Here is a 15,157-nt window from a genome sequence, read left to right as displayed (position 1 = left end):
TTAAATTGTTGCCTATCTCCATTTAACCTTCTCCATCCGTTTGTGGTGTGCACTTTCACATCGTCGGCATCGTCATTGTCACACGATCAAATTTCGGCTATCGGTGACCTTTGTTCGTCCGTCGTTCATTAGAAATCCATGAGAGACAATTCGAGTTTTGTTCAAGTTCCTTGTCATCGATCCCTACCGTCGTTGGTTGATGATCGTCACTGCCATCATTATCGAGAGCACCTTGCTACCGCAACCAAAACCCTTTCAATCGTTTGTTGTGAATATCGCCACCGATCTCCGTTGAAGTCGCTTCAAAGGTTCACAGGAAATAAGTTCCTCGTCGTTGATTTTCATCGTTCTGACCGGTCCCGACCTCCGTGAGCCTCATAGCCGTCACCATTGGAATCCCTGGGTTGTTCCGATCAAAACTCAGTCGGGCTTGTCCCCTCTCCATCACTACCTGATAAGTGTTCTAAATTGAAGATATTTACTTGTTAATTCTTATGTGTTATGGGGTTTATTACTGTCGATTTAGTTCTATTACGCTCATTTTCATGCAGAAGCCTATTTTCCAGAATTAGCAGTAAGAAGGGAACAATCTGTATTTTTTTTATTTTTCGATCGTGGTTGGAGACATGGGCACGACACTGGCATGACGCGATCCGACGTGACAATTTTTAAAAGATTCATTTAGCACCTTCTGGAAGTTGTTTTGAATTTAAAAACATTTGGGATTTATTTTTCTTTTAATTTTCATGTTATTTTTAGGGTTTTAGAAAGTTATAAATATCCCCTTATGGTAAAGCTTTGAACACACTTGCTTAGACTTGATTTTGTAGTTTTAATTACTTTGGTTTATAAAAGTTTTCTTTTGTTTTCATCTCTATTTTACTTTAAGCTTTATTTATTTTCTTTGGATATCATTCTCAGTTTTCTTTGAAATTCAGCTTTTAATTGAACCAATTACGACTATCGTCGTTAGCACAAAACAATTTTAAGTTTTGAAAAAACTCGACTCGGATTATGTTATCTCAATGAGAATCAAATTCGGTCTCAGATTCCCTTAGCAGACCGCTGCTTAGTGTGTTCACAGGAAATTGAATGTGCTATAAGTCGATCATTCCTACCAACTTTAAATCAGAACAACATCCAGACCAACGTCGACTTTTTGAAATAAAAGTGTAGATGCTCGTTTTTGTCCGTGATTTTCGTTTGAGTTTTTTTAATATATAATTTAATATATAAATATATATAAAGCATATAATAATTATTTTATTTTATTTTATTTTATTTTATAGGCTCGATACAAAGTCCAAATCGGAACAGGCTTCTTTATAAGGCAAAATTTACAACCCGAGCCCAATATCACTTGCAACCCAACCCGTACCACAATTGGTGGAAGCCCAAAGCATACATCAGCAAATTGACATTTGTGAGACTTCCACCATCACAACATCAGGCTCACTAGAGCCACGCCAGCAACCAATGAAGATTCGGCTAGATCACTTGGTGTTCCCTCCTCTGCTGGACCCGTGCAACCGTTTGGAAGTTCCTGCAACAAACAACCATAAAGAGTGGAGGAATTCATCAACGTGGGTAAGGGGTTTGGGGAGTGAAGCAATGTAACAGGGGGTTCTCCATTTTTGGGGAAAATAACTACCATTGTAACTCTATCCTCAAGGGAAGAAGATATAGTTTTTTTCCCTCTCCATCTGAATAGACACAACAAGAATGTAATCACTCTGAGGGGGAATCAAACGTAATAAAAAAACAGAGTCCTTTTCAAAGTAGATAATACTTCTTTGTTCCTTTTTCTTACTTTCAATCAAAAAGAAGCATCGAACCAGGGGATTTTCGATCCCTATTTCATTCATCAAGAACAAACAGCAAATAAGAGGGAAAAGCATCATCAACAGCCCACATTTTTCTCCAATAGAAAAAAATATTAAAAAAATCCATCAGCAACCATTGTTGAGAAGATTCAACGAAAAAAAACACAAAAACAACCTTTTAAAAAAAATCAATCGAAACTCATCATCATCAGCCACCATTGAGCGAAACCAGAGCCAAATACCGAAAAAAGGAAAGAAATCAGCAACCATTCGGGGTACAAAAATACAGCAGCAACAAGGTTTCGAACGAAAAAACAGGAGGAAAAAACGAAGCTTAGAGAGAACCTTACCTCAGGGGAGTAACTAGTGGTCTTCTTCACCAAAACTGAAAAGCCTTCGGTCTTCAAAGGTAACATTAAAACCCCTTTTGCATCCTTTCTTTTTTGGTGTTTAAAAGGTTTTGTTAATGGGGGTTGTATCTCGGAAGTAGAAAATGGAACGTGGGAGTAGTGACTTTACCTGTCGTCGGAGTCTTCGCCGGTGAAGACTCTTGGCAGCGTCGGTCGAAGGAGAGTGGAGCGATGAGAGAAGGCAACCTGAGAGTATTTGGATTATAGGGTTCGATTTGGTGCTCGCATGCATCATTGAGGTTAGATTTAGGGCTATAGAGAAAAAGAGAGAATGGAGAAAGAGTAGAGAGTCGGCCATGGGAAAGGGCTGACAGAAATGACATTGAGGGGAGAGTAATTAGTGAAAATTAATTTAATTGGGGTTAGGTTTTGTTTTAAAACCTCATTTAGAGGCTTTAATTAAGTTAAGGGTGTTCCGTGTTCGCTGTCAGTTTAGATTGATTTTTGACTAAAAATTCATTCGATCTGAAAATATAAATGTTTATGGTTTGGATGTTTCTAAAAAAATTCGATCCAATCGAATTAAGTACGGCTTGATTCAGTTTGAATTTGTACTATTTTTGAATTCTAATTTTTTAAAATAATTCTCGAATTTTTTCTTAAAAAACAACATATGTATAACAAAAACAAAGAGAATATATATTTTAATAAATGCAAGCTTGTGAAGCTTATAAAGAGAATATATATTTTAATAAATGTAAGCTTGTGAAGTTTGCTCACATTAATAGTTCAACAGTAGTTTTTAGATGTAACCAATATTTTATATCTTTGGGCATAGATGAGTCCATTTATTTATTGAACTTGAAACTGTGTCATTCTATGCATTGAGATAGTCATTCATTGTAAGAGACTATCGGTTCGATTTTGTTTGGATCGGTTTCGGGTTTTCAAACTGAAATCGAACCGATTAATTTTAAAAAAAAAAACAAACACTCTAAATCGATTTCGATTTTTTTCGGTTATCATTTTTTGGATCGATTTTTGATTTTTTTTTTATCGGATTAGATCTGAACACCTCTAAATTAAGTGCCTCCGGAAGTTTCGTTTTTATCTAGGTTTGAGATTGCTTATTTTGGCATTGTGGTTTTATTACGAAAGGGCTCTCCTACTCTTAGTTTTAATACAAGTTAGTCCCCTTTTTAGAGATTTTTTACATTCGAATTTTGCCTTTGATTTTGTTCTTGTTACAAATTAGTCATAGTTCCTTTGTTATTTAACTCCCTGTTTTATTTCATTTTCGTATGTTTAGTTTTAGTATCTTATTTTATGATATTTATTTCATGTATTCCATATTTAAGCCTTTTTATTTATTGCATTTATCTATTAATGTTTATATTTCATGCTTTAATGGTATTTGATTGTTTCTTTATATACATATAATTGATTTGATTTTGAACCTGCCCGTTGAAATCCTTAGTTCATTGCCACCCTGTTTCGAATCTTATATTTGACTTTGGATTTTTATTTTATTTTATCTTATTTAATTATTTATTTATTAAAAAAAAACCTTTGGTTGTATGATCCTACGTTTTTTTTCTTCCTTTATTTTGGGTTCATCTAACTATGTTTTCATTGTGTATGCGTACGTACTTTTTTATATTAAAGCTTGGTTATATGAATGTATGTTATAATCCCTTGTTTCCTTTATAAAATATATTGTCATGTTAGCATATATATATTAAATACGTGATATGGTTGTGTGAAATTGACATTTTTTTCGTTCATTTACCAAAGTACGGTACATGTATGAATAATGGATCTTTGTTAACTAATTTAGTACAGGTTCATGAGTGCTTTTAGAATGTGTAGGTTCGTATGAATGCTTAGTCACATGACATTCTTTTTGCACAATTTGTATGATATCCTCACGTGCATAACTCGACTTCTATTCACATAATTGGATTAAGGGTAATATCTTTTTAATTTAAAATTGTTTTAAGAGGCTTGTCTTAACTTATTAGAGAGTCAATTTCGACGATTTTAAATTGAAAGTGTACCCCAGCAGTGAAACCTAAAAAATGATTCATCGCCTTAAAATTTGGAAATAAAAGAGAAAAAAATGTTCGACTATTTAAATTTGTTGAAAAAAGGTTGTTAGAACTCATCTAAGATATGGTCTCGATATTTTTAAATATTTGAATATTCTTTATCTTTCTAAAAGGCTTGGTAATTTTAATTTAATATATTTTGGTGCTTTTGAATATTATAATTCATTATGAAATTCACATCTTTGTTGTTTTATGAGATCAAAAGTAAAATTAAATTCCAATTTGTAAGTTTCATTGCAAAGAAATTAATTAATCGACTATGTACCGATTTAGGGCGCTGTGGGGTGATAATCCTTCCCTACGCGTAACAGACTCCCGAACTCATTTTCTGGTAACGCATACTTCAATTTGTTGTTTTAATTAAAATTAATTTTTATTTAAAATGACAAAACATTTTTGGATGCCCAATCACACCCAAATCAAAGATTGGTGGCGACTCTTCGAACCATACGTTTTATTTTTTCAAGAGAATTCCAAAATTTTTTAAACGAGAGTTTTTTTTAAATCACATTCACTTTTAGTTAAAAATTAACCATGAGAAAGAGATAAATTAAAAATGCGTCGTTTTTTAAAATCTCATTTTAAGGAAAAAAATGTTTCGATAGAAAGTGTTTTAATTTTTCAAAGGATAGGCTAATTGCATATCCAAGTTTGTAGGAAACTGAGAATGATATCTAAAGAAAATCGGTTATCAGAGCGAAAAGCAAGTTAGAAGTGTTGTGCCTTGTAAACTGTAACCGGCGTGAATCTCGAAATAAAATCCATTTCGATGATCATGAATGAATTGAGTCAAAGCGAGGCTTGAGGCTGCTTTTTACCACTGCTATTTTCAACCTTATGCATTTAATACTTTATTTTAACTCTTGATTAATTTTCTTATTTAATCCTTATTCCATCAAATTCTCATTGTTTTATTTTTCTTCACTGTAAATTACTTGGATCATAGCTGACACAAACTCAAATTTGGGAATTTTCTAAGTCCATGTAGACCGACTCTTACTTCTCTTTACTATGCTCTTTCCTTATTTGTTTTGAGAAGAATGAATTTTATTTGACACTATACGACGCGTGTCACAGCCTTCTCCGATCTCCTTCGCTGACCTCGTTGGGATCTTGCTCCAGTTAGGGGGAATTGGAAAATAGGGGAAAGTTTTATTTTTTTAAAAAATATTTTTTAAAAGCGCCATGTGTCATTTTGTTAGTGGTCACAATTGTTCCACGTCATCTTTCGTGACGAAAATGGGTGAACATGTTAATGGCAGAAAACGCCATGTATGAGATCAAGAATTTTTAAAAATTATGTATGAAACTGAGATATAGGTATAATTCATGTATGAATGGGGTAATTAATCCAAAAATCAATTAGACCAATATAATTTTGGGTAAATTCATATTTACTATTTAAACTATTAATTTTGTTCCGTTTTGATACTCAAACTTTTTTAAAACCATACCTAATGCTTATTTTATATTTAACTTTGTAACCCCTTCGTTAAAAATTTAATGATGATATTGAAATGTCACCATAAGATAATGTCATGTCATCATTGAAAAATTATAAAAATGTATTGTCAGCAGTTCTGTTAATTTTTTAAAGGTGGGGTACCAAATTGAAACCTAAACTAAATATTATGTATGATTTTGGAAAAAATAAAGTCTGAGAATCAAAACAGAATAAAATATTAGTTTAAATATTAAATGTGTAGTTTATCCTATAATATTTAACATGATTTATACATTTTTTTTGAGTTACGGGGTGGGTCATGGCCTAGGCAGGCCCACCCCTAAATACGCTCCTGTGTGTGGTTGACGGTGTTGAGGTAAACTATGGAAGGGGCATCCTCCTATATGCATTTCTGGCAGAATTTTTTTTTACTAACTATGCTTTATCTCTTGGTAAAAAACAGTTGTTGGCAGAAAAAAAAAAAGAAATAAGGTCCTTTGATTCGTATAAGGTTAGGGGAAAATGGTTATTGCAGAAGACAAGTACACATAGTTTAATTATGTAAGCTTGTATTATATATATGCCCTGTGGGGTTAACAACATTATGGTCTTGATCAAGTTTTGTTTTCGTTTGTCAAGTTAAGAACGATGATATGCTTTATAACATCTATGCACTCTCATATCTTGGGCTTGTTGTACTGCTCGTCCCGCCCATCCTTCTTCTTTTCATCTATCTTAGACTTAGGCCTATGCCCACTTTCCTCCTCGAGCCCAATTGATCCAACTAGCCCAACTCCCTCTTCAACTATTCGAACATAGCCCACTCTTTTAACCCGTCCCCTTTTGCCGTCTTCAATCCTTAAATTGCTGCCTGAAATTCCTTAATTTATCAGTCGGGATTCTTAATATGTTTTAAATTATTCAATAATTTATCTAACGTTCTCAAGTTGATGTGGTCCTCCACTGTGTTCGTCAACTTTTGCTTTGGTGCGTAGTAAAATAACAAAGGTTTACTGGTCGACCGTCGCTTTCATTGGAGTGGACTGAGCTTTTGTTTAGTATATATACTACTTACACTATTGGTCTTCATTGTCACAAGCAAGCTGGACGCATGTTAAACTTATGATTGTTCAACAACATTCATGGATTGGAGAGAACCATTATCTTTGATCATTTCATTGATGAATCGAGCTCAGTAAATGATTACAGAAAGGAATATTTATACCAAAGACTCATTTGGTAACCAACAACAAAACTTACTGCAGTATGAATGTTCACCCAACTTTCTCCTTTTCTATTCTTCTAACATCGCATTTGTTGCGTCTGGCCTGTCTCGAGCGGCTTCATCTGGACTCTCCTTTTCGGGAAGGATAATGTACCTTATGCTCAACTCCTCCAGAATTCTCCTCAATTCGATGATTAAATCGGATCAACGCTTCTTTCTCTCTCCAAAGTCCTGGAAATTCATGGTATGACAACAATGAAGACCCATCTTTAACTTATTGTCATTCTCAATCTCCGTCACAACCACAAGGTGTCCAGGATGCCATCTGGTACCATTGTCCTCCAAATGCCTGCTTGGACATAACAGCACAAATGCACACACCAATAAGTTCAATGAAACATAATCTTATATGAATTAAAGCTAGGATAAATCTACACTCAAATTACCTCTTTATTTCTTTCTTCAGCCTGCCTATTGTTTCTACCGGTGTCCTTAAATCAATACAGAACGCTATAGTCTCACCCATATCAGGACTTCTGTAATAGTTGCTGATAGGCTTTGAATACAAAACCGAGTTCGGGTAGTACACCTTTTCGTTATTGACCTTTAGAAAGGTGGTCGTTAAAACATTTATCTCCTCCACCAACTGTCAGGTACCCAATGATAAAGCAGAGTGAGTAATGTTTTTTTTCTTTCCTTCTTTCAGAAATGCATATAGGAGCATGCCCTTTCAGTAGTTTACCTGAACACCATCGACCACAATACGATCACCGACATCAAACAGATGCATCACGAATACGAATATGACGACTTGAAATATAGTCTTGCAGGTTTCTCCAAACAAAAAAGCTGCAATTACAAGAAGCACTCTTGTGGTTGCATTTCCCACCAAAAGAAGCCATATAATAAAAGTGACCACAATCAAGATCGCTTTCACAAGTTTATTCAGTTGTTCTAAAGCTTTTTTGGTGTCAAACAAAGTGAGCTGGAGTGCTCGCCGTTCCCTGAAAACATTTATCTGCATGAAAATAACAGAAAACAAGCATGTTCAGCAAAAATCCCTACATTGAGTAATCTTTAGGTTTTAGGCACGAATAAAATCTGACAGATAGCAACAAATGGCATAAGGTCTTTCAGGAAATGATAGGTGCAAAATTTTGTAATACCCATTGCATTGTTAAAAGTGCTTAAAAAACATACTAGACTTGTTAGAGTCCCTCATACAGTACTCTTACCACCCAGTTTTTGAAACTTTTACTGTCAATTTTTCCATTATTTGATCCTTCAAACAATTGAAACACAAGATCACCTCCTCTTTAGTCAAGAACCTTAAAAGGTCATCCTCATCGATGTAACTGATCATAGAGGCTATAGTTAAAAAGGAAAAAGAAAAATTAAATGACTTGAAGCATCGTGAAAAGCTGATTTTCGAACCGGTAATGTGGAGGTGGAGCAACATTTCTGAAAATTTGATAAGCGAAACTTCGTGCCTCCTCCTCGCCCTCTTTAGCTGTTTGTTCACCATCTTCGTCACAACTACTCTTGTTGGCAAGCCCTGAATTGGTGATAGCATCAAACAACAACTTCATTTGCCAAGACGAAACTTTTTCTTGCTTCAATTTATGGAGCTTTCCCGTGCCAATCAAGCTTTTGGTTTCTTCAGCATTGCCAATCAATGGAGGTCCCGAAAGGGTCTGCAGTATGTACTTTTGGAAGACCGATTATTGTATTCTATCAAAGAAATTGTTCTTATGGAAACTGGAAGTGAACATCATTAACAACAAAGTCTTCAACAACCACAGAAATGCTCCAATGAGAATGCTTACAAGAGCCCAGGTTATGTAATCGAGAATTTTCGTGACGGTATTTGATCTCTCGACATCAAGAAACAAAAGAACCCAGGTACCCAGAACTGAACTAAGCCATATGAACACTTGAACACTCTTCTTCAAACCATGAACGAAATACATCACTCTCTTCGGCAGTATAACGTTAATCAAGAAAATAACAGGACGCATAAACCAACCAGTAACCAACATACCGCAGAGTGTTACCATGAGAAGCACACACCATTTCCAAGTTTTCAAATCCCAGAAACGGGTGTGGTGCAGTTTATCCACGGTCAAGCTAGCTACTAAGCATCCCGAGAGTAACAAAAGTATGACCCACTCGACCACAACTCGCTTCTTAAGCTTCCTCTTAATACGCCGTTTAACTTCATCAATTGGGACAGATGGTGGCTTATCAGCAGTAGGTGAAGCTCGAGTATTTTGCACAGGGTCCAATGCCTCTATTTCGTTCGGAGGAGACCCGTTTAGACCTTTGGGATTCTCTTCACTGTGAATATTAATCACCAATTCTCCTCCACTGCTTCTCTTCTCTGCCATGTCTTTTAGCTTCAACCAAAACCCTGATAAGAAAACAAGTCAATTAAGACATGGATGATTAACAATCTTGGATCAGACCTGCATTTAAGGGAAAAAGCGGAAACTTTGCGCTTTAAAAATGCAACCTTTCTTTTACGATATTATTCATGAACGAGAAAAGCTCCATGGGTTGGGTTCGGACAAAGCATTCATGCTCACTCGAACCGAAATTTGGGCATATTATTTAGCCCAGATCCGATCCAAATAGAAAGAAATCGGACCAAACCCGGCCTTCCCAAATTAATTTATAAAATATCTATTTTTGGAACAAATATAAACGCTTTAACAGATTAAACTATACTCGTTTCAACAACTTGTAATTATAAAAAAAATAGAATAAATTCACTAAGTAATATGTAAAAAAATAACAACAAACCTAAAATGAAGAAGAAGAATGATTCCGATGCAAGAGGAAGAGGAAGAGGACGATGAAGCATAAGTAAATGAACAAAGATGAAAAACGAAATAGCTGACACGTGAAAGATGCTGCTTGAGACGAGGTAGAAAAATGGTTGTTGATGGCTGAGAAAATAGGCTCTTCAAATGGCTATGGAAGCAAATTCTTTGAACAAGTGATGCAGAAAGAAGAGCTGAAAAGTACTGTGTGAGAAATGAGAAAGCAGCTTTCATATATTTTAATTAGGGTTTGGTACGATGAGCCTTGGGTTTATAGTATCATTATAAAAACATAGTATTTATTTTAGTTATTTATTTTTAGAAAAACTTCACGGGTTGGGTTCGGACAATGCATTACCGAAATTTGGGCATATTATTCGGATCCAAATAGAATGAAATCGGGGCCAAATCTGGCCTGCCCAAATTAATTTATAAAATATATATTTTTGGAATAACTATAGCTGGTGAAATTCACTCAAATTCTATGGCAAGTAAAACCATCAGATTTAGAACATGAAAGCCAAAGCCAAAGGTCAAGGCTTTAACAGATTAAACTATACTCATTTAAACAAACTATAATGATCCAAAATAAGAATAAATTCACCAAGTAATATGTAAAAAGATAACAACAAACCTAAAATGAGGAAGAAGCATGAATCTGATGTAAACGAAGAGGAAGAGGAAGATGAAGCAGAAGCAAATAAACAAAAATGAAAAACTGATAGATGCAGCTTGAGACGAGGTAGAAATATGGTTGTTGCTGGCCGAGAAAATAGCTTCATCAAATGGCTATAGATAGAGTTTCAAATCGCAGTCGAAATTGCTTTTTCGTTTATTTTAGATTTATCGTGATTGTGGCCGTCGCGGACGCTATTAAGTGTTATTAGGCATGTAGCGAGTAACTCAAATGAACGAAATCACGATTTAGGACTGTGATTTGAAATCCTAACTATGAAAGCAAGTTCGAGCTGAAAAATACTGCGAGAAATGAGAAAGCAGGTTCCATATTAAGATTAATGATTGGATCTTATTTAAGGTTTGGCCTGACGAGAGTTGGATTTAAAGTATCATTACTAAAAAAATATTAGTTTTTTTTTTAGATCCATGTGATTTCCTCTTGTTGACTATTTGTCTAAACCCACGTAAAAATTTCTCTTCCGCCTAGTCAACCCCCTTGGTCCTTTTGTTCTTAACAGCTGTCTTATTTTATTAAATGTGTTTATCTTAAAATATATTATTTTATTATTATTTTTCTCATGTTAATAATTTTAATTTTTTTGTATTATTTATGAAAGTCGATTTATATCAATTTTGATAGTACCAATGGACACACACCGTTCTAATATTAAAATTGAAATACTCAACTCTTAATTTTGCACTAATCAATTTAATTTTCATCTAATAAATATTATTTTGACCAAAAATTAAAATGTTAAGGCTAAAATATTTACATACAAAAAAATAATAGGGATCAAAATGATCATTAAAGCAAATGTTAGATACTAATTTTGACACTATACCAATTAAATTATTTTTTTTGTAAAAAAATAAAACTATAATATATTCATTAGTCAAATAAAACATCTTTAACAACATCATGTCGAATGTATTCTAAATAAATACATTCATAACTATCATAAACAAAATATAACGGTAAGTGACAAGTGACAGTCTGATGGTCAAAAGCGTGAACAATTGAGGCAACGACATACACTTAATAATCACTCTGACGTCCCAGTGCCCCAAACATAGAGGAGGAAAACCTGAAGAATATCTAAAGCGAACTAATGAAAAACGTATCCTCCTTTAATTGTAATCTTATCTAGCACATATATCCTAGATCCAACAAAAAATTATATATAAAAGAATGAAGAAACCATACATCCGAAAAGACAAGCAACCAAGAAATCACAAAGAACCATAGATTAAAAAAAGATTAATGGAACAAACCTGCACTAGTAGTCCAAAAGTACTGATAAACTTAATAGCCTTTACTAGAAAAACAACAAAAAAAAAACAATATTATAAATACATTAAAATACAACTAGAAATTAATAAAATGGAACAACAATCAATTAAAAAAAGAAAAGATAAAAATAACATGAAAGTGGTCGAAGGAGACATCACCGCTGCCCTTGACGAAAACTTGGGGTAAATGCTAAATTCCAAGTAACTGCAACAGTTTTTTTTTTCTGTATTGCATTTGTTTTGGTGTTTTTTTATATTAATTTATTCTTTTTACCTTCTTTAGTTACACAAACATTACGGTGGCTAAATTTTGTATTTGTTTAATACGTGTGACAGTAATACTATGGAAACACCTGCAAGACGATATTTGAAGCCATCGATCTCGTATTCGTGATGCATCCATTTGATGTCGGTGATCGTTGTGTGGTTGACGGTGTTGAGGTAAACTATGGAAAGGGCACCCTCCTATATGCATTTCTGACAGAAAAAAATATTACTAACTATGCTTTATCTCTTGGTAAACAGTAATTGTTGCAGAAAAAAAGGAATAAGGTCCTTTTATTCGTATAAGGTTAGCGGGAAATGGTTATTGCAGAAGACAAGTACACATAGTTTAATTATGTAAGCTTGTATTATATATATGCCCTGTGGAGTTAACAACATTATGGTCTTGATCAAGTTTTGTTTTCATTTGTCAAGTTAAGAACGATGATATGCTTTATAACATTTGCCATGTTTTCATTAAGACCCAGATTTTGCTTCTGGATAAAGGGGCCACCTCAAGTCATCATCAGTTATCATATGAACTGTGTTTTTTTTTAATTTCTTGTCTTTACCAATGTAACCTTTTTGCCTGACGGTTTTGGTACACATCAGCACAAGAGGACACAAAGGAAAGTTGGTATAATCATCGATGTTTATGTATCATTGTCTTTAGATACTGTCAGTACATGTTTGTTTAACAAAATCAATAAGCTCTGCATGGTAATGAAGTCTGTTGGATTTTATTGATAAAAAAAGCTTTCATGCATTTAGTTTCATTGTAATGAAAATCTGTGAAAACAACACAAAGCCAAACACATAAATTTGTCTTAAAATTAAAACCAACATTTTACCAACAATTGGTGACTGATTTCTTTGAAGCAAAGTTCATTTGGATGCTATCTTTTGGTTGCAATCTCTTCCCTTTTTTCTCTCTTTTATTTACAACTTCTCTTCCCAGATTTTAAGGCCCTGCAAACCTCAGAGGTGGTTTCCCAGTCCATGTCCTGGTATAAATCTTGCATTTTCCTCGGTATAAACATGGGTTTCATTCAGCAGCCTGAAACAATGTATCACTTTCTGTTGGCTAAAACAAAGATCTCGAGTTCGAGTTTTGTGCAAGAGAAAACAGGAACTTACGATATATAAATAGTCTTGTTCATGGTTGCAGAGGAAAGGAATGAAGATCCATTCAAGTAGAGTAATTCACCATCAACTCTTTCAGCAATTCTCTTGTCAATTTCTTCAGCACCAATGGAGAACGGTTGATCTGAGGCCTATATTGAAACAAACAAAAGTTAATACTTTTAGTCCATTTAACTACACAAATATGAAACATTAATCTCCATACCATAACCCATCCCCATGTATCAGCAAAAGATGGCACATGAGCTGTGTATGCCAACACATCTGCAACAACACACATGGAAAAAAAAACATGATTTAGTGTTAGAATTCAACCATTTGTATAGAAATTTGGAGTTTGGTTTAAGTAACTTACACTTGAAAACCTGCCTGATTGTGTTGTATATAGAGGAAAATACCTCCTTGTGAGTGAAAATTCCAGCTGGACCAGCCTATATAGAAGACAAATTCATCTTCAGATTTCATTACATAATGACATAAATAGAGGAACTTGCACTTGAAGGGGAAACAACCAACCTGAGTGACAAAAATGCCATTTTCATTGAGCTTAGGCTTGAGAATTTTCTCATAGAATGATTTTGTGTAAAGTTGATAGCAAGGCCCTCCCTCAACAGGGTCTGCCAAATCTCCAACTATGATATCAAATTTCTCATTCCTTTTCTCCAGTTCAGCCCTTGAATGTTTTGCACAAAAGCACCAAGTTATTAGCATCAAATTCGAAACAAATCGCCATTGAATAAGCTCCATAAATATGCTTACTTGGCATCATTGATAACAAGATTAAGCTTCTTGTTGCAAAATGCATCACGGTTCACAGTCAGATATCTGCGGCAGAAATTGACCACTTCCTGCAATTATATTATTAGCATAAGAATTATTATATGGTACCATACAAAGTGAAAATTTTGAAGGGAAATATGTAGCAAATGGGACCAAGCAAGTTACCTCATCAATATCACACATTACTACTTCATCAATGGACCTGTGCCTGAGTGCTTCCCTAGCAGCAGACCCTTCTCCTCCTCCCATTATAAACATGGTTTTAGGGCTGCAAATTCGGTAAACAAAAAGATATATGGTTACAAACAGAAGGACAATCTCTTGGAAGGAAAAAAAAACATTCATGGTTAGATAGCATGGACTTACTTCGAGTGGAACAAAAGAGCTGGATGAATCAAGCATTCATGGTAGATAAACTCATCAACTTCAGCACTTTGCATTTTACCATCAATCACCAACACCTACATACATGCATATATACTTACATTAACAGAAGCAATTATTCATACAAATGGAATACTAGAGAACTCAAATGAATTATTCAAACAGCACCATGGATGATACTTCTTGCACGTACCTTACCAAAACGCTTAGTGTCCAAAAGTGCTATATCTTGATACTCACTAGCACCTTTATACAGCACACTGTTGAGAGAAATAAACATATACAGAGATGAGACTTGGTTTTAAGATTGAACTATCAATCAAAGAAAAACCCCAAAGTTCATTGCTTTTTTTATTATGGTAATGTGCAATATATATATATATATATGATTAGGCTCAAACCTTTTCAAAGCAAAGGACCATTTGAGATCTTCATCAATGGTCTCTTCATACCAAGAATCAAACTGGTGATGAGTCTCATCAACAGGTTGGTTCTTTGTTGTTCCATTGCAAAAACCATTAGGATAAAAGATCTCAACAGCCTCACCCATTATCACAAAAAAGTTGAACAAAATAAAGCAAGATAAGATAGAACAAAACAGAACAAAGAGCAAAAGGTGGCAAAGTGTGAGGATGGTAACACTAAGGTTGTAGTGCTTATATAGCACACATTCGCAACGAAAAAGATAGTAAGCATTTGAGACTGTAAAAACCCAAAAAATTAAAATATAATCTTTTAGACAATCATGGGTTTTGGCTAACACGGGCAATGATGCTGTCACAGACAGTCCCACGGATTTTCTGTGACACAAAAAGCCTCTTCACGCCAATTATCATGGTAACTACA

The 15,157-nt window shown here is 34.4% G+C and overlaps 1 protein-coding gene and 1 pseudogene across 1 annotated transcript; both read right to left on the bottom strand.

Annotated features, from left to right (window-relative positions):
• Positions 1-310: 310 nt before the first annotated feature.
• On the bottom strand, positions 311-9,309 carry LOC120192525 (annotated as a pseudogene).
• Positions 9,310-12,740: 3,431 nt separating this feature from the next.
• Positions 12,741-14,861, bottom strand: LOC120192436 (thermospermine synthase ACAULIS5-like). The gene is made up of 10 exons (XM_039195220.1): positions 14,713-14,861; positions 14,505-14,571; positions 14,294-14,388; positions 14,093-14,195; positions 13,907-13,995; positions 13,664-13,820; positions 13,503-13,578; positions 13,353-13,411; positions 13,142-13,278; positions 12,741-13,061 (listed from the first exon to the last, which is right to left on the bottom strand). The coding sequence occupies exons 1-10, from the start codon at positions 14,859-14,861 to the stop codon at positions 12,983-12,985; spliced, it is 1,011 nt and encodes a 336-aa protein (XP_039051151.1). The 3' UTR covers positions 12,741-12,982.
• Positions 14,862-15,157: the final 296 nt, after the last annotated feature.

The sequence above is a fragment of the Hibiscus syriacus genome, unplaced genomic scaffold (assembly GCF_006381635.1).
Source record: "Hibiscus syriacus cultivar Baekdansim isolate YM2019G1 unplaced genomic scaffold, ASM638163v2 tig00116975_pilon, whole genome shotgun sequence".
Lineage (NCBI taxonomy): Eukaryota > Viridiplantae > Streptophyta > Magnoliopsida > Malvales > Malvaceae > Hibiscus > Hibiscus syriacus.
Note: the sequence above shows the minus strand (reverse complement) of the source record. Positions and strands in the feature narration are given on the sequence as shown.

Bases quoted from the DNA above. Each gene is read 5' to 3' on its own strand.
- LOC120192436 (XM_039195220.1), bottom strand. From the start codon at position 14,861: ATGGGTGAGGCTGTTGAGATCTTTTATCCTAATGGTTTTTGCAATGGA. The intron at 13,996-14,092 runs GTAACTTGCTTG...ATATAATTGCAG, and splicing joins TAATGTGTGATATTGATGAG to GAAGTGGTCAATTTCTGCCG. The intron at 13,412-13,502 runs GTAAGTTACTTA...GTGTTGTTGCAG, and splicing joins AATCAGGCAGGTTTTCAAGT to ATGTGTTGGCATACACAGCT.